This window comes from Ambystoma mexicanum, chromosome 8 (genome assembly GCF_040938575.1).
Source record: "Ambystoma mexicanum isolate Mex_15411 chromosome 8, UKY_AmexF1_1, whole genome shotgun sequence".
Taxonomy (NCBI): Eukaryota; Metazoa; Chordata; class Amphibia; order Caudata; family Ambystomatidae; genus Ambystoma; species Ambystoma mexicanum.
Genome location: NC_090929.1, coordinates 1366524348 through 1366544467, shown reverse-complemented (window position 1 = coordinate 1366544467; position 20120 = coordinate 1366524348). Strand labels below are relative to the sequence as shown.

Below are 20120 nucleotides of genomic sequence, written 5' to 3'. Positions count from 1 at the left end.
TCCCAACTCTTGTGCTTCACGTGCATCTCCTCAATTCTCTGCCACATGATTCTTCCTCCACCCCTTACAGGTTCACCTTTCGCAGGCTCAGGGCTTGCCCTACTTGTCTCAATCACCTTCGTATTCTCTGAGCCTGACATGCCCACTCTTCCAACCCCCTGCTAGAGTCTCTTCATTCTTCCTTAATGATCACTTTCAGCACCACTTCCAAGCTCTTCAGTGCGCGTCTCCTCATTCCACCACATCACGTTCCTCCTCTCTTCCACTTCACTACTATTTTCCTCCTTCTCTCTAGTGATGGTCTACCTCTACTCCTCACATCACCTTCCTCCTCAATCCCCTTCATGTTCTTGGTCACCACTCCATTCACCCCTCTGCCACATCTTTACTGATGTTCCTTCTCTTTTCACCACTCCTTTTATCCTCCTCTTCTCTCCAGCCACCTCTCTCCTGTTCTCTCTCTTTTCGTTCTCTGCCAACCATCTCCAAATGTGCTTATTCTCCAAACACCCTTCTTTAAATAGGGGCGTAAACCCCCTCTCCAGACCGCTCTCGTTTATTGCCTCCTGTGCCCCATTGTTTTCTGTGTTACATGATTGGTTAGTTGGAATTCTCTGTGGCTTCCTGCTATGTTCCCTACTGCGCTCCCTCACTTTTTGTTCAGTACAAATGTTCAATATATAAATAAATAAATCACAAACTAAAAAAGGGCTTTACCACCATCTTGGATTTACTCTCTGTGCATATGTGAAGAGGGCTGAGTCTGAAGGATGTCTGTGCTCCATGCATCTGCTGTCTCTTCCTTGTTGATGTGCCAGAGTTTTGCACTGCAATGTTTCTCCCATGTGCTCATTCACACCCTCACCAGAGTTTTCCACTGGGTCAGTTTAAAGTGCACACAGCCTGCATCTCCATGTTTTCAGTTCATCACACTTAAGAGACCCCATACTATGTCTTAATTCTAATTGGAGATTCTCTGAATGGGGAATACTGTTTAACAACGATAATACTGCATCAATGTCCTTTGTAGGCACAGTCCCATATTCTGGTGTGATGTGTTGAGAACCTGTCACACAATGAAGGTTTGTTGGGGGTGCCCAGGTAATCATTTGCCTATGCATGATCAAAGCATGGGTGGTATTAGCCAGCCCCCATGGCCATCCAAACCATAATTGCAAGGGGCAGGTAGTGCAATTGGTGTTCCAGTTTATGGTGTACTCTGGAAATATTTCTCATGTGACTGATTTTAGAGCATACACTCATTAGACAGATTTCAATTTATATGTCGTACATGTTTTGGGTACTCTTTGGTTAATGTGAAAAGGGCACTTTCTGGCACCTGCTTATTTGTGTGGGTGACCTCACCATAATGCAACATTGTCTGTAGTGTGGAGCAGAGGGAATTTTTATTGTGTTCATGTGTTTTTGCTGGGCTATGCACATGTTGATTTTATGGAATGCATGCAGTCGTTGTGTGACTTGTTTTTGTCTAGTGGTCCCTTTTAGCCCCTGCCCCATTCCCCTGATTATGGCATTCGATAATATATTATTATTCATTTATTTGTAATGCGTCGGTAGCTCGCAGGCATCAGGGCGCAGAGAGACAGATTCATGGTAGGCAGACAAAGAGATGGAGGCTAGGGAGTGGCACGTTATTTAAAAAGGTGGGTTTTCAGATTTTTCTGAAGGTTGTAAGATTAGGTTCTGATCTCAGAGCTACTGGGAGGTTGTACCACTGCCGAGCTGCCTGAACCAGGAAAGATTTCCCAATACCCATGGCTCGGGTTGCTTGTGGTATCTGTAGCTTGCCTAATGTTTGAGATCTTAGGGTCCTGTTTGGGGTGTATCGTATAAACCTGGATCGAAGGTAAGATGGGGCTGCACCATACAGACATCTGTGAACTAGAGTCATGGATTTAAAGAGGATTCTCTCTTGGACTCTAAGCCAATAGAGGGATCTTCTAGACTCTGTCACATGACTTCTTCTGTTGATCCCGTTTATAACCCGGACTGCATATTTTTCCATTATCTGACATTTACTAATGCATTTTTGAGATGCTCCCAGCAAGAGGGAGTTTCCGTATTCGAGGTGCGCCAGTATAATGGCCCTGGCTATTGTGGCCACATTGTTCTCATTTAAAGGAGGGCGTATAGCTTTCAAGAGCCTGATGTAATATGCATTATTTTTGTGAAGATAGTTTATTTGGGATTCCGATCCCAGGGAAGCCTCCAACATCATCCCAAGTGTTTTAACACGGGAGACCACCTTAATACATGAGTCTTTAATAGTAAACTCTTCACATTCTTTACCTAACTTGTCCCTTGCTTGATTGGAGCCAAAAATCATAAGCTCAGTTTTTTTTGCTGTTCAAGCACATCCAGTTGTCTTCCATCCCTTTGTCTATTAGATTATAGATGGCCATAATCTTTTCCTTGTCTAATTGATAGTCACCCTCCAGTTCAAACACTAGCTGTGTATCATCGGCGTAGTTGGTAAAATGGACGTTGATGGATTCTAAGAGTACACATAGATATTTCATGAATAGATTAAAGAGAAGAGGGGAAATACTGGCTCCCAGTTCTTGGTTTTCCACGATCATTTTGGGAGGGATTAGATTTTCGGCGCAAGAAGATGGTTTCATCTTAACTAGCACCTTCACCATCTCAATATATATGCTTCTGCAGGAGATAATTGTCCTATTGTCTTTCTTGCAGGCAGGCAGTCATTCACCATTGAGCTATCAAAGATCTAAGCATCATGTTCTGAGCCTGGTGGCAAGATGCTTAGATTGATGAATATGTGACAGGGCCAGGACAGGATCATGGCGCTGTCAGGGATAACATGAACCCCACCCTTCCTGGAATAGACAGCATACTAGAGTCAGGTCTAACCCAGAGGTTGTGTGAAGGAGATGGAGTACTTACCCCTCCTGAGTGTACATTGCGTATAACTGCTTTTACGACTGTCCCTTCCACAATGCCTGCACACTTCACTTCTGACCAGAGTTATCTTTTGTATGACTCAGAACCACAGAATGCACCAGAACCTGAACTAAGAACTGGGGAATGGAATCGAGAACAAAAATGGAATGTGCTGGGATTCATCTGACAGAGATGAAACACCCAAGTCCTGATCTGCCAACACCAGGCACACCCCATGGTTATCAGGAGTCGCCAACAAATTAACTGAGAGTTAGAAGGGACTAGTGGGGAACAAGCGAGGTACAGAAATCCTACTCAACCTGAATTGGGAACAAAACTCACCAACACACGAGGAAAGCCTCAAGGAAACAAAATAGTCTTGGATCGCCCTTCAAGAAATTACTCAAACTATGCCAGAAGGGGCTCGGCCACGCTGGATTGCTCCAAACGGGTCAATAGAATGTCACGAGCCACAGTATCAAATGCTGCAGAGAGGTCCAGGAGAATTAGCACACCAGCCTCTCCGCGGTCCTGGAGCTAAATCATCCAGCAGCGAGATCATAACTGATTCTGTACCCATTGTAGGATGAAATACAGATTGAAATGGATGCAGGCACTGATTTCTTTCCAAGAATTTCGAAAACTGTGGAGTAATCACAGCTTCCATCAGTTTCATAAAGGCCGGTAGAAGAGAGATGGGCCCATAGTTGGCCACCAATCGGGGATACAGATTTGATTTTTCTTAACGGGAGGTGACCACTGCATGATTCAGAGTGGCAAGAAATTCACCTACAGTAAAAGAGTGTTGTAGGGCCAATGTGAACAGGCATATGGCCCTACATCATCAAATGGTGAGGCTGATTTCAGGAATTATTCTACAGGGGAAACCCCACACTTTGGTGATATTCCCTCCTACTACGTGAGGATATAAGATATATATTTCTACAAAAGGAAGGAACAATCAACACATTCCCCTCCGATAGCAATTTCAAGACCCAGCCCTTAAACAGATATAGGCTGCATTCTGTGTTTCAAATCATCATCAGAAAACATTTTCTTCACAAAATATCATTTTTAATATATTAATCTTTTGTTAAGCACAGGTAATACAAAAATTATTAAAAAACATATACACATCACATAGTCATATACAAAGTAAAAACACTACCACCTCACAGTATCGCAACTAGTATGCTGAAATATTCAACCAGCATACCACACTTATGGCAATTCAATAAATCTCATTTTCCATTGTGTGACAAAGCCCAACTTATATAAGTTTCAGTCCTCTGTGTTCAATGTAACCGGACATTCATCAGGGGCAGAAGTAGTCCTGTGCTTTAGGTAGAATCTTCCTATTCATACACCAATTGCTATCTCTAAGGATAAAAAACACAAACAGACAAATCACTATTACGGGCATAATAGGTTCAATTTATACACCATAGCCAATCCCTCATCACCACAAGGGTATCAAATATACCGTAAATCATATACCTGAACCAAGGTACCAAGAATTACATGTCTTGTACCTAACAAGTCAGACACATTCTGACTCTTCACTACTAGTATAGGCAGAAAACACTATAGAGTACCATGAATAGTCTATTGATAAACCATAATTCGATCTCCCCAATTAATACTGACAGGGCCAATACCCCAATCATAGGTAATTGCAACATGTCCAATAACGTGGGAGTCATATTAAAATTAAAGATTTTATAACAAAATTACTCGGCAGAGTGCTTATGCAGCCCAATGGGTTTGCCTAACCCTGGAAGTTCTCACCTCCCACGGGCTATTCCAAGAGTCCTCCAATCTGCAGTGAATGCAGCGTCCTGAAGAAACGGACCTCTTTCCTCTATCTGGCAGTGATGGCTTCTGTAGTGTAATAAAGCATTTTTGTCAGTGCTCTTGACAAACGGCTTAACCCCAAGTTGGTTATTGTGGTGGTAAATTGTCAGATCTAAATAATTCACCTCCATAGAACTCATGACAGCAGTAAATTTCAGATATCTATTCTGATTGTTTAACCACATCAAAAAATTGTTGGCTTCGTCCAATGAACCATGCCATAACATGAAAACATCATCGATGTATCTTAGCCATTGAGTTATCTGTTGTTTAAAAGGATTGATGTCCGAATAAATCACTGTTTGTTCAACCATATCTACATACAAATTAGCCAAATTCGGAGCCATGGCAGCACCCATGGCTGTGCCCTCTATCTGAAGGTAGAATTGGCCCAAGAATTGAAAAAAGTTGTTAGTCAAAGCTGTTTCTGTGCACCATAAGATAAAGGCGTTGCTGACAGGGTGAGTATCTTCCCGCTGAAGCAAAGTTTCCTCAACCACTTGCCGTATTTGGATTCCAGCTTTCTACATTTACTGTATGACTGGACGTGCAACTTTCCCGTAATAGGTGAGCGCCACGACATATTGGTTTGAGAGATTGAGGATTGTGTCAGGGAGTGTCTCACTGACATTGTTTCCATTATGTGGTGCTTACTCGGTTCTCATTTGTTTTAGAACTAGTGGGATTCCTGCCAGATAGAGGAAAGAGGTCCGTTTCTTCAGGACGCTGCATTCACTGCAGATTGGAGGACTCTTGGAATAGCCCGTGGGAGGTGAGAACTTCCAGGGTTAGGCAGACCCATTGGGCTGCATAAGCACTCTGCCGAGTAATTTTGTTATAAAATCTTTAATTTTAATATGACTCCCACGTTATTGGACATGTTGCAATTACCTATGATTGGGGTATTGGCCCTGTCAGTATTAATTGGGGAGATCGGATTATGGTTTATCAATAGACTATTCATGGTACTCTATAGTGTTTTCTGCCTATACTAGTAGTGAAGAGTCAGAATGTGTCTGACTTGTTAGGTACAAGACATGTAATTCTTGGTACCTTGGTTCAGGTATATGATTTACGGTATATTTGATACCCTTGTGGTGATGAGGGATTGGCTATGGTGTATAAATTTAACCTATTATGCCCGTAATAGTGATTTGTCTGTTTGTGTTTTTTATCCTCAGAGATAGCAATTGGTGTATGAATAGGAAGATTCTACCTAAAGCACAGGACTACTTCTGCCCCTGATGAATGTCCGGTTACATTGAACACAGAGGACTGAAACTTATATAAGTTGGGCTTTGTCACACAATGGAAAATGAGATTTATTGAATTGCCATAAGTGTGGTATGCTGGTTGAATATTTCAGCATACTAGTTGCGATACTGTGAGGTGGTAGTGTTTTTATTTTGTATATGACTATGTGATGTGTATATGTTTTTTAATAATTTTTGTATTACCTGTGCTTAACAAAAGATTAATATATTAAAAATGATATTTTGTGAAGAAAATGTTTTCTGATGATGATTTGAAACACAGAATGCAGCCTATATCTGTTTAAGGGCTGGGTCTTGAAATTGCTATCGGAGGGGAATGTGTTGAGGCTGATTTCAGGCCATGCAGGGCCTCCAATATAACTTTGTCATCTATAGGCTCTAGGCAGAAAGTATTCACCAAAGTAGGAATGGTAGGTTCCCCTACAGGCATCTCCTGGAGCCAATCCACCTCCACTGCAGCTTGACTGTTAGTAATAGCTTGGCAGATATCTCGAATGTGACACAGAAAAAAGTGCTAATTGCATTACATTGCAGCTGCGAATCTGGCCTTTTAGATGGACAGGCAGACAGTTCTTTTGCCACTATAAACAGTTCCCTAGAGGGACAAGATGCTTCCGTTATCCGATTTGCATAATATTTTTTCCGCTATAATCATCTTATGGTAAAATAGCAAAGCTTGTTTATATACAGTATGAGTTTCCACATCCTAGCTTAACTGCCACTTCCTTTGAAGACGTCGGCACAACTGCTTTTGTGCCTGGAGATCAGGAGTAAACCAGGCCGCCATAGGTTTTTTTCTCCTGAAACGAGAATTAATAGAGGCCAGGGCATCTGCCACCTTTACAAGTGATTTAAGGAGAGAGGTAGGTACATGGATCATCTCCCTCTTCCCTGAACTCATTGTTAGCCTCAAGTAATCGATCAGTCAACAGAGACAGAGCCATTGTATGCCATAATCTGCGAGCCTGTGGGCCATGAGAGACCTCAAGAAGGCAGGGTGGTACTCTAATGATAAAAGGTACCAAAACATGGTCGGACCAAATAACCGGAACAGGGGTAAAACTTGCTGACAGGCCTTCTTCAGCAGTATAATGGTAGATTGTTATATTAAAGGTAATCTAGTAAGTTTTGTGCATGTGTGGCAGGTGTAATTTCTAAAGCATCCCCTGCTATTTGTGTGTTAATAGCAACATACAGTTATTACTGACTTTAAGCAGCCCGTCATTGCCAATTTATGATTGCAGTGTTTTTATGGTTTCACTGATGTTGATGGCCGCTGTAGTGCTGCCCCTTTAAGGGCCGTAGCAAGCAGCGAAGTGACTTTGCACTCCGCCGCATGCCCAAACATAATCACAGTCGCCTTGGCAGATCTTGATGGCATGTTGAATATCAGCGATGATATCCTCGTATTTGCAAAAACTGAGGTAGACCATTTGCTCAAACTGGCCAAGGCTTTTGAGCGGCTGCAGTCGCTGGGCTTGACCCTCCATCGGGAGAAATGCAAATTTCTGAGGCCAACCATTGAGTTCTTTGTGTTCATGTTCAAAGAAGGTGGCGTGTCCCCAGATCCCAGGAAAGTGAAGGACATTAAAGACACCTGCCCTCCAGAGAACGTGTCCGAGGTGAGGAGTTTCTTAGCGTTGGTGACCTACTGCGGCCGCTTCATTAAGAACTTGGCATCCAGGTCAGAGCCCCTGAGGGCCCTCACCAAGAAAGAGACAGCGTGGCAGTGGGGTCTGCTCCAGCAGGTGGCGTTTGAAGACATTAAAGGCGTCCTCACGGCGGAGGACACAATGGCGTTCTTTGACCCCGCCCTCCAGTCGGAGATAATCGTGGATGCCAGCCCATTTGGCCTGGGGGCCGTATTGACGCAGATCGGCCCGGATGACAGCCTCCACTCAGTGGTGTATGCCAGCAAGCCGTTATCGGAGACTGAGCAGCGCTACTCTCAAATCGAGCGGGAGGCCCTCGCTGTTCTGTGGGGGTGCAGGCATTTCCGGTTGCACGTGCTGGGCAGACCCGTGACTGTGGTGACAGACCATAAGCCTCTGCTCCCTATCCTGGCTGGGTCATCCTCGAAACCACTGGCGAGAATTGAAAGATGGATGCTCGCCCTGCTTGAGTACGGGGTCCCGCTGGTGTACAGACCCGCGTCCAACAATGCGGCCGACTACCTGACCCGCCACCCGGGGAGTGGTAGTGGAGGCACAATGGAAGCCTGTGCTGAGGAAGCGGACGACCATGTGCAGATGGTGGTGGAGGCGGCAACCCTGAACGCCTTACCACTAGAGGATCTGGAGCCAGCGGCTGCCTAAGATGATTGTTTTCGCATCCAGGCCACCATGCAACAGGGGTCGTGGAAGTGTGTGCTTGAATCCTTGGCGGGGTGCACGCAGGAGGTAAAAGGGGTGCTGGAACAGCTGTGGAAGGTGTGTGAAGAACTATCTTTCTCTGCCACCGGTCTCCTGCTGAAGGGTGATCGGATTGTTGTCCCTCAGGCCAAGATCCAGGAAGTCATAGGTCTGGCCCATCAGGGACATCAAGGGGCCGTGAAAACCAAGGCCCGACTACTCCTCAAGATGTGGTTCCACAAACTGGAGCGGCGGGTGGAAGAGCATGTGGCCGCGTGTGTCTGGTGCCAGGTGGCTTCCCCCACACAACGAGAGCCCGCCATCAAGGTGATGCCAAGAGGCACGTGCCTGTGGGAGGTGGTACATGCTGACTTTGGATCCACCATGCAGGGTACACACTTCCTGGTGGTGGTAGATGAATACTCCAGCTATCCGAAAGTGGAATTCGAGTCGGTGGCATTTGGGCATGTGGTGAAGGCCCTGGAGATGGTCTTCGCGTCTCACGGGTTCCCCAATACCCTGTGCTCAGACAATGGGGCGCCATTCCAGGGTGAGCGATTCGCATAGCTGATAGACAGTTATGGAGTTCAACACCAGATGGAAGATCACCCTGCTCTGGCCAAGAACTAATGGGGAGGCAGAGAGACTGATGCGGACACTGAACAAAACCATTCCGCATGGCACAAGGGCAAGGCTGATGCCTGAGAAGAGCACTCTACCAATTTCTGCATGTCTACCAGTCAACTCCCCACACATCCTCAGGAGTGGCCCCGGCGGAAGCACTGTTCAAGCGGTGCCCAAGGGGGCTGCTGCCAGAGGTCGGGGAGAAGGAACCAGGGGTCATTGCCGACCAGCAAGTGGATCGAGATTGCCGGCTGAGGACTGAGCAGGAGAACGTGAGGAGAGGACTCCAGCCCAAACACCTGGTGCCCGGGGACGAGGTGCTACTCCAAAACAGACACCACCACGGGAAGCTGTCCCTGCCCTATGAGCCGTTGGACGTTGTGGCAGTAAAAGGCTCGATGGTGACAGCCTCCGATGGCAGATCATCAGTCACAATGAATATGAGCTTTTTCAAGGGACTCGGGGAAACGGGAACTGATGTACCCCAGGACCTTGACAATGTGGAGGTACCCGACGAGGGCGGGGGTGCTGGGACATTCCCTCCGTCTCCAGCCGAGGGGACGACTGCTGATGGATCTCCCATGCCGAAGGCGAGCAGGAGGTACCCCCTGAGTACAGGGCGAGGGAAACCTGTTTGCCTCAGTGACTACACGTTAGGACAGGTATCCTGAGCGACCCTGTGGGGCGTGTTAGTCAGATGGGGACCCAGGGCAGCTGTAATTAAAGGGGTACCGGTGTGTGATGTGTTATGGTTATATTGGTTAATATGTTTGTTTGTTTTGTGATTTTTATAAAGTGAATTTGTTGTCCTCATGAAAAAGGAGGAGTGTGGTGCTGCCCCTTTAAGGGCTGTAGCACGTGGCGGAGTGACGTTGCACTCCGCCGCATGCCCTGTAAGTAAAGGTGGTGTACCAGGCCGCAACATTGCGAACAGGGAGCCCGAACTCAACAGACGAGTATGGCCTGAGTCTGTGTCGGGAGGCGGGGGCTCACAGGCATCGCATGGGGGCACACACAGACCCCCAACAGCCACCATCTTCTTTGCAGTGCTAACATTTTTGAAGTAACCTTTGTAGGCATTTTACTTTAGAGATTTGGAGGTTTGCTGTTGTGCAGCCAGTAACCAATGCTGGTGTTTCCACCATCTGCAAAATTGCCACCAATTTCGAAATTGACACCCAGACTGTTTTAATATTGGCAAAAGCATTGGTATTTGATACAAATTGTTCATTTAGGATCACTTTTGTTTAGATTGAGACTTTGGCCATAATGTACTTTTTCACAGTCCATTATTTATATTGTCACCATGCATTCACTTGTCCCAGATTTTCCTGCACTCATATGTTATGTTATCGTTATTCTCTTTAACTGTGTATGGGTGACGATATTTTATTAAATCGTATTATTTAATGTTTTTTGTTTTCATCCTGTTACATAATGTTGGCTCCACATGTTTTACCATAGTTAGAGTAGAATGATGTACTGTTTTCAAATCTCTGGCTACCTGAATGTCTATTAAATATTGCTCCAACACTAAGGGGGCTTCCGACTGTCGTGATAGATCCTAAAGTAGTGAGCTGAACTAAGTATAATGTTGCATTTATAAGGGTATACCCTTATGGTGGTTTTAAAAAGTTGTATTAGTCAAGAAAGTTGACATGCCAACTAAAATGTGATTTTTTTAAAATGTATTTTACATTTTTTAGATGGCACAAGCAAAACACAAATGTCTATTACAGTACTGTACACAACATTTTAGTGGAGTAAGAATGATGCCTTTGGTTCCGATCTCTCTCTTGACATCTTGAATTTTTTTTCTAGTTAGTTACCTTGCATTTTTACAATTTAAAAAAAAAATCTTATATATCATGATATTAATTCCTGAATCACACCAAGGGCATGTGATTACTAATGCAGATGGCAAGTTCACACTATACATGCTTTGGTAAAGTATACCATTCATTGTGCCCTCAGATTCCACCCGTAATTGTCTCCTTGTCCTTGAATACCGGGCAGGGTTTGTGTTATTGTTAAGACACTTACAGCCTCATCACAAGTTGGGTGGTAACCCTTAAAGGCGGTGGTAACGCTGTTACCACCAAATATAAGAGTCCGCCGAATCAGCTCGAAGCTGGGGGCGGACTGGGAGCTGGGGGTAAATGCGCTGGAGAAATTCCCAGTTTCGGCGCAATGGACCCAATGGGGAATGGGGAATTACAGTTACCGCCCAACCCTAATAGTGCCGGACTGGTTGGTGGTAACGCTATTAACACGGGCGGTAACACCGGTGGTAATACCGCCGGGTTACTGCCCAACTCGTGATGAGGCCCTTAGAATTTGATATCTTGCTCTGTTATTGTGACAGAGAGATGCATCATTTTTTTAGGAATGTAGGTATCGATAATCAGGCATGCCTGTTTTCTAAAAGTTGTGTTTATGATACTTACAGAATATGTGGATTGAGAGGACCACCTACTTGATTGCCTACAAGCTGCCTGGAATCCTGAGATGGTTTGAAGTGAAGTCTGTTCATACGGTAAGACAAATTCCAAGCTGATCTTTGTCAAAATCCCCAACTAGCATTGACTCGCCGTGTGAACACAATCTTCAAACATGCTCAATATTACCTGGTCATCGTAGCATGGTAACGTTTCTACCTGTTATTGCATCGGCTTAAGTTAACCACTGTTATTGAGGCAGCGCGAAGTAAGTGGAGAAATAGCACAAAATGCTATATGTAAATGTTGACATATTATTATTGTGCTTATTCCTTGCTGATGATTTAAATCAAGACTACTGCTTAGCCGACCTCATTCTGACTTCTGAAAGGAAGGGGCCAGGGAAAAAGCAAGAATGTGTGTGCCCTCATTAAAGAAATGAAAACATCCTGGAAAAGGGAAATTCTAAAAATGTGCTAATTTTCAAAGGAGTCCCAAAAAAGACTTCACTCTTCTCGCTATAAAACTGATATAAAAAGCAGCGCTTTTGCATTGAATGGACCCCAGTCCAAGTTAAGTTAAATGTCACTTATGTCTAAATAGAAGGCAAACATGAATATAATTATCAATGTTTGTAGGTTTGGGAGTTGGAGTCTTGGGAGTGAAAGGCATGTCTGAACTGCAGAATCTCACTATAAGAAACAGAGAGAGGAAAGAGTGGAAAGATCATTTGGATGCTCTTCCATGTCAGAAATCCGAGTTTCTTTTGTTATTCGTTTGTGGGTTGGGGGGGCGTTTGGGATGGGACAGGGTGGTGGGGAAACACATGACAAGGGGAAGCTGGGTGGGAGTGAAATCACGGCAAAAGACATTTCCAACAGCAGCAAACAGCACAATCGGCACACAGGCATCATGCAGCACACACAAATCAAGGGATGCATTAAGCAAAGCGACAATACAGGGCACCAATGGCCACCCCGAATAAGGAGTTAACCATGCTGACCTGGAACGTGCAAGGCCTAATCGCCCCAGGCAAAAGGAAATCGGTGGAGCACAGGCTCTCCCAAACAGCAGCAGACATCGTCTGCCTACAAGAAACACATCTCCTCGCAGCTGACGAGAGACGACTCTCCTTCCAGCGTTACCCAAGACGCTTCTTCGCCTCAGCGGGACAAAAGAAAAGGGGGGTAGCCGTGCTCCTGAGCCACAACCGGCCACTAACTCGGGTAACAGTTAAACGCGACCCTGAAGGTCGCTACCTCCTGTTGTAAGGCCTCCTGATTGAGCTACCCATCACTTTAGTCGCAATTTACTGGCCGAACTCCGGGCAAGAGCGCTTCCTCCGTAACCTTCAACCAATCATCTCGGCCTTCGCCGTAGGCCACCTACTGATTTGTGGAGACTTCAACTTACCCCCAGACCCGAATCTGAACAAGACTCTGCCCCCATCGAAGGAAGACTTTGTTAAAGCATTAGCCATGGCAGAATTCTTAAGGGAAACTGAGACCTTTGACGTTTGGAGGCTCTCAAATGGTAGTGCAAGGGACTACACATTTTATTTGCACGCCCACCTAGGGTACTCGAGGATTGACCTCCTGCTGATGACAGGCACCCTTATCCTCACAGAAATATAGTCCAGGGTGGACTCACTAACACCGCAGAACCATGTGGAGAGCCCCCCCCCCCCCCGAGATCACCAATCTGCCTGTTCAAAGGTGTCAACCACCAAGAGGCTATTACACCAAGCCATAACATACCTGCCTGGGATTTAGAATCCAAAGTATGCAGGTCCAACACTGAATCCTGCAGCAGGCAGTTGACATTGAAATCCCACCCTCCCCCCAAGATAACCTGCCTGAACCCGGACCCTGACTGCCAGCAGGAGACAAGCTTGGTAAAAAATTAGATACAATCGACCAATGGACAGACTCCCTTATGACAATAGATATTAACCAGCAGGAGACGGAAATCTTCTCTAGAGTTTGAAATTCCTACAGCCAGTATCCCATAACGGGATGTTTCACACTCTTGAGCAGTCAATCCCTGGTCTGTACGAACTGCAGAAACCAAGCCCCCTTTACTGGATCTTGCTGCTTGAAAAAATATATAATAGCCCTCTAACAAGGGAGGGACGGTCCACCATGTTTCCTGTAAAAGGACCAAACTGCCATTTCTCAGTGCCACATTAGTCTCCATGTTGGTAAAAAGGTGTTGATTGCCCCTTGAGTTCCAGGATATCAGTTTCAGGACCTTACTGCCCACTGTCAAAACCTGCATTCGTGGTCTGTCATCGTGCCATCCTATGTGCCCAGTCAGGTACTGAATAGTAAAGCCGACCCCCTTGGAATCCCTGTCCGCAAGGGATGGTAAAGATAATTGTTTATCTTTACCGTCCCTTGTGGACCCTGATTGACAGTGTCTGCATACGCGCGTGACCTAGCCGAGGACCATTTAAAGCCCTGTTTGTGCCCCTGCTCCACCTTAAATCATCTGTAATTTGGCCCTTTCTGACACAATTAAGTCCATATCCAATCTTGAGCCAAAATATAACACTGAGAGCTTCAGATCCCGCTTATCCGGAAAGAACACTCTATCAATGTTCGCTCATGACAGAGCATGCAAAGACATGAGTTCAGCGAAAATCAAGAGAACCTTTGTGCGATTTAAACAGATTGGGACTGAAACCCCCAGCAGGCTTGAGAATTGAAGAATATTGTGTCTCAAATGACAAAAGCAAATTGTCCTAGGACCAAAAATTGGACAATCGCTTAGGTCACCCGGGACTGAATTGGCCCGGGAGATGAGCTCTGAACAGCACATTCTTTTGTATTACCCTGTAAACTGTAGGGTTTGTTTTGACCCCTCCCCAACAATTTCACTTTAATTTTATTTGTGTAGTCTTTTTGTACTAAATTTGAGGAGTCAAGACCAAAGGGATTCTGACCCCGCCTCATGTCAGATGGCGCCACCACCCCCCTCTTCTCAATAGGAGTGTACAGTTTGTTGAGGCGCTTTGCCAAATTCAGGTTCAAGTACTCTACATTCAGTCGGCCTCCCGGACCAGAAACTCCCAACCTTGTAGCGTTATTAATCACAGCTGGTATAAAATTAGGTGCTGGTAGTGCAATATTCCCATTGACCCCCTTGATCTATCATGGGCCAGATCCCCTCTGTTTGGGCACCTGCATCCTGATACCTATTTTGTAACTGAGAAGCATGGGTTTACCTTCCGATGGTATTGGCACTGGGGAGTGTGCCTCTTTCCTTGGACCTCAGGGACAGTGAATATCACATTACACCCAATTGGTCCCCCCGCCTCCACCCTTCCCCCGGAACTCAACACTTGACCCCTCAATACCTCCACCACTGGATTGGCACACCCAGAGGGCCCCTTAGGAGCTGGGACATACAAATGGGCCTCTTTTGGGTTTGTTTCAGACGCAATATTCATAGTAGAACCCCCAAAAACCTCCTCATTGCGCACAGCTGGGTTGGTTTGGCCCACACCACCTCCCTGGGTAAAGCCCCATCCACCGCAGGCAACAGCAGATTGCAAGCAGCTTCCTCTACGAGCGATGTTAAAACTAGCACCTGCCCCTTTCTCCAATTCCCCCCATTTTTTTACAAGGTCTGGAATCATAAGGTTCCGCATATATTTGCGCGATGAACAATTTCTTCTTTGCTCTGTTTTCTGTTTTTTTCTGTTTCTTCCCATGCCCTCCTTTTGGCAAAGCAGTAGATAATACAATTCGGGGCCCCTCTTCCACACCCTGTGAATTTAGTTTTTCTGGAGAAGCCCCTCCAGGGTTACTGGACCACCCTCTGGTCTCCCCCTCAGAACTTTGTTTCTTACACCCTACCAAAGGGGCCTCCATTACTGAGTCTTCAATGACAATGGGAACTTCTTTGTCCGTCTCAGTAGGGGTAGCCCTTTGCTTTATCAAAATGGATGCCAGGCCTACAGATGCCATCTGGCCCAGGCAGGCGTCTAAGTTTTCGACTTTTGAGTTGATAGAATTTAACATGAAAGTGTGTGTTTTCACTTCCTCCCAGATGTTATTGTATAAGCTAATAAAGGAGCTCAGTACCATGTTGAGGGCTGATAAACTCAGCGAAAATTGTTTGACAATCTCATCCGCCTCTCTTAGCGTATGAGGAACTGCACCCTCCTCGCCATGTTCAGTAAATTCCAAAGGAAAAGAAGAAAGTTTCCCACTGGCTCTAATGTCACGCAGTCAGTCAATTCGGTCATTAAACCTGGACGAGAGGCATCGCTCATCCGCTGCATTATTATTATTATCATTATTATTATTACTACTCCGAATCTCACTGGATTCCACTGGCATCCCTGCATCCGTGTGTTCAATTATACTGATGCCAGTTAATTTGTTCATCCGAGTGCAGTCCAAAATAGCGGGGCCTCGAATACAACCAACAGGCCTGACTTTCGTACTAGAACTCACAGATTTGGGAAAATAGTCGGTAATTTTCGGTCCTGCTATAGGGGACATCAAGTGGAATGCAGAGTGATCAAGGCAGCTTAAATGTTTTTCCCCACAGCTCTTTTCCGCCTATACATTGAACTTCACTAGGACGCCGATTTCGTCCTTCCTTCAAATCTCCAAAGTTATAACGCTTCGTCCCCCCATAGCGGGAACGGCTCGGGACTCCGATCAGAACCCTTCTTGATAAATCGGCATTAAAGCCTCAGACGGAAGATCAGAAGAACGACCCGCTTTCTTCTGTGTTAACTGGTGTACCTCTCCTTTGTAGGTCAGACAGCTCGGACCCATGTGAAAAGCCTTGATTTTCAGGCTAATTTTGGTGTTGGTGACCATCCCTGGCTCAAAGGGAGGCGTAGTGCCACCCCGCAGCCACCAGGGAAGGAAGGAAGAAAACAATTCTGTATGCACGGTGACAAGATAGTTAATGCCTGCTAGCTCTGCAGGCAGGCGAAAAGTTTCAATTGCACTGGAAAGAAGCCTTTGAGCCCTCAAATTTATATAAAGTAGCCGCGATATTCACGGGCTCCTCTGAAGCTTCTTGGGGGTGCCCTCCGCTCCTCTTTGTCTCCCTTCCTCTGGGATATGGCAATCTCGCCTGGGCCCACACCATGCACTCCACATACATGTGCACCAGCCACCCAACTCCTCACTGCTCCCAGCTCTGTCCTCTTAGTCCTCTGGAAGCATGTAAAGTGGCAAGGTCTCTGGCTACGTGTGCAGGGGAGCTGACTTATGAATTTCCCGGGGGATGCCCAAATATAGCAAGTGACATCACCAACGGTTATATGACCGCATTTGCATGTAGTCGCCAACTTGGGGGGACAGGGGGGCACTGAACAGGGAAAACATTGGCTAGCATGTACTGCATATACTAATGTCAAGTAAGAAGGAAGTTTACACCTCACAGTTACATTCCAGTAGGCCAACACTGCCCCTACTCCACCCCACTATAATCATCTAGGTTGTAGTAGCCCTCAAAAGGCAGAGCAACACAACTAGGCTGGGAGGACGAAATGCCATCCCATCCTTTGAGTGTGTCAAACCTCACAGCAAAGACTGTGCATTTGTCCTACATTGGAGAACAATCTCACTAATTTGATGCAAATCTCTCAAGTGGGTGCATGGGAATCCCATGCGTGTGTGTGGGCTGCAGACCCCGGATCATATGCTCACTTCTTCAGTGTTAAACTCTGGCCAAGGCTCTTTGGGCAAGCAATCAGAATGGGTCTCACACCTTTAAACAGTGTGATATATTGAGTGGGCACCTCACTCCTTGGAGCATAGTATACCCGTTGCCGGTAATCTCACAACTGAACGTACAGTTTCACTCTTGGTCATCTCAGTGACCCTATGTATATTAATGGAATCAGTCTCCCATCTGGGAAGACAATTATATTTCTAGTAAAACACACTGAATTCTCACTCCAGATCCATACCATATTCATTCATTGTGTGTGCAGGGTGATAACTTGTGCCTGAGAGAGCTCATTCCTTTATCTCTCCTGAATTCTTTCATTCAGGAGAGATAAAGGGGGTAACAACCCCCTGTATGTGGGATCAGGCTCATTTTGCCCCATGGCTCCTCACTCCAGAATGAGTGAGCAGGTTTTAAGACCCTGCTGATTCTGCTATCCTACAGGCTCGAGCCTTCTATCCCTTGCCCCATCACGGCTTTGAACATTCTGAGCGGCAGCTTATGTACAGCAGGCAGCTCGGGACATGCCTGTTGCCAATTGAATGTAGCCAGATCTACTATTTAGACACTGGGAGAGTGCCATGAACCCACATTGGTGGTGAAGAAGCACTCCACATGCAGAGCACAATGGTATAGTGTTGCAGTCCTGCTGTCAAAAGACAATTTGGTCTGTTTAAATGTAAAACAGAGTGGCTGAGAAGTACACGCAATGTGCCATTAAAAATAAAGCAGCTGTGGTGGGTGGAAGTGCTGCTTTGGTGTCATCAAGAGTATGCAATTCCCTGCAGGGTAGTGTTGGTCATTTCCTATTGAAGTATAGCAGTCCTACTGAAAAGTGCCATTAAAAGTGAAGCTGTCCAGTAGGCTGGATCAGTCCTGCCCCAGAAAAGGAGTAGAGGCCTCTGTGAGAAGTGTAGTATTTTCACATTAACTATGCTTAAGCACTTTGGGTTATTGGAAAGTGCTGCTACATTCGAAGTAATTCCATCCCTTTAAATATATTAGCTCTTGTGTAGCCACGACAGTGTTGAGTTATTCTGATGATGATGATATCAGACTTGCTCAATAGTTCTGGTTCTCGATCATTAAATGTACTTCAGATCTTCAGAGTCTCGGGAGGATGGCTCAGGGGCAACGTGCTCACCTTGGAAGCAAGACGACATGGAGCAACACAGGTTTGATCCCTCGGTCCGCGCAACACAGTTTCGATCCCTCAGTCCGCGCTTAGAAACCTCTGGGTATTACGCACATTATAAATAACAAATTAAAATTAAAATAAATACATTTGCTGAGAAGTGCTGGGGCCTTGTCAATAAGAGTGTAGCAGCTCAACTGAGAAGTGCTGATGTTGTCCCATCAAAAGTATAGCAACCCCACTAAAATGAACTAGCATTGCCTCAACAAAAGCATAGCAGCCCCACTAAGATGAACTAGCATTGCCTCAACAAAAGCATAGCAGCCCCACTAAGATGAACTAGCATTGCCTCAACAAAAGCATAGTATTACAATTATAGAAGCCGTGTTGCCAAGAGGGGTACACAGATGTACAAATACATCCAATCCAAAAAGATTTTTAGAAATTGAGGGACAGACTTGCTTTGCATCTGTGCCTCCATTTCTAAAAATCGTTTTGGGTTGGGTGAACCGATGTACAAATACATCCAACCCAAAACGATTTTTAGAAATTGAGGGACAGTCTTGCTTTGCATCTGTGCCTCCATTTCTAAAAATCATATACATATACAAATACACCCAACTCAAAACGTTTTTTAGAAATTGAAGGCCAGACTTGCTTTGCATCTGTGCCTCCATTTATAAAAATCGCTTTGGGTTGGGTGTACCTCTACATCCGTGCACCCGGAAGCACTGTTGTGGAAGTATACCGAAACCAAAACGATTTTTAGAAACTGAGGGACAGATGCAAAATAAGAGCCTCTTGCTTTGCATCCGTCCCTCAATTTTTAAACATTGGTTTTCACCCTGGCTGCCAGAGAGGGAGACAGTATGGATGGCCCTTTGTTCCATCCATACTGCGTCTCTTCTCTCTGGCCCGGTGGGGTTAGCCCCGACTTCATTCTGCCGGGGGGTTCCCGGGCCCCGGAGCACCCGCGTACTCGGCACCCCTGTACGTGTGTGTCGGCATGTACTCGCGGTTCGAGGCTCGGGGCTCAGGGCTCAATGCTGATCCAAAGCCCAAAGCCATACGTACGCCAAACACTGCAGCTACAACTCGCAATTTGCCTACCTCGCTCGCTTAAGACTCACTTTCCGAGCTTGCAGCATTTGATTTACTAAAAGTTTATTGCCCAAACTTTATTCAGATGTCTGTCTACTTCATAATGCCTTCACACTTCTGATATGAGTTATATCGGTTAGAACCTCTCCTGTAAAACCCTGCTAATATGGTCCATGATTGCTGCCAGATCATGGTTCACCCCAAGCCTGCTAGCTTCTGTTATCTAGAACAAGCTGGATGAAGCCTTAGGTGCAGTCCATAGTGTACCTAAAGCCTGAAGGAGGGACCTGCACTTTGGTGATCACCCTTGAGAGAATGTGGCCCATTTTGCTCTTTCTCCCTGTGATTAGTTCTGAGCAATTGACGACAGGTATTCCTAAAAGGGCAGTGGGAAGTTGTAGTTTGCAAACAGTTTGCTTTGAGTTGGAAAGACGTCTGATCCTTTCAGAACGTGGTTACATTAGACTACAGGATGATACACAGTGAAACATAATCACTTTCAGAAAATTTGGAAAACACTGTGAATTTGAGCGACTCACTGGCTCCTATCTGTGATTCACAGGTCTCTAATTGTGGCATAGACCTGCAGTTGAAAATGTCTTCCATCAACTCTGCAGATTGTAGTGAAAGTTCCCCCCACCATTGGGGTTTCTGATAATACCCTTAGCATTTGTCTCAGTCCATGCCCATGATTGATTTAATTGTCAAATATTAACTTACC

The 20120-nt window shown here is 45.6% G+C and overlaps 1 protein-coding gene across 2 annotated transcripts in view; it reads left to right on the top strand.

Annotated features, from left to right (window-relative positions):
- Positions 1–20120, top strand: part of DOCK1 (dedicator of cytokinesis 1) — a 2312292-nt gene that overhangs the window by 1922483 nt on the left and 369689 nt on the right. For both annotated transcript variants that reach the window (XM_069611483.1, XM_069611484.1), the window contains exon 44: positions 11475–11561. In XM_069611483.1, coding sequence (XP_069467584.1) covers positions 11475–11561 — 87 coding nt within the window. The remainder of the gene's footprint in view (positions 1–11474; positions 11562–20120) is intronic.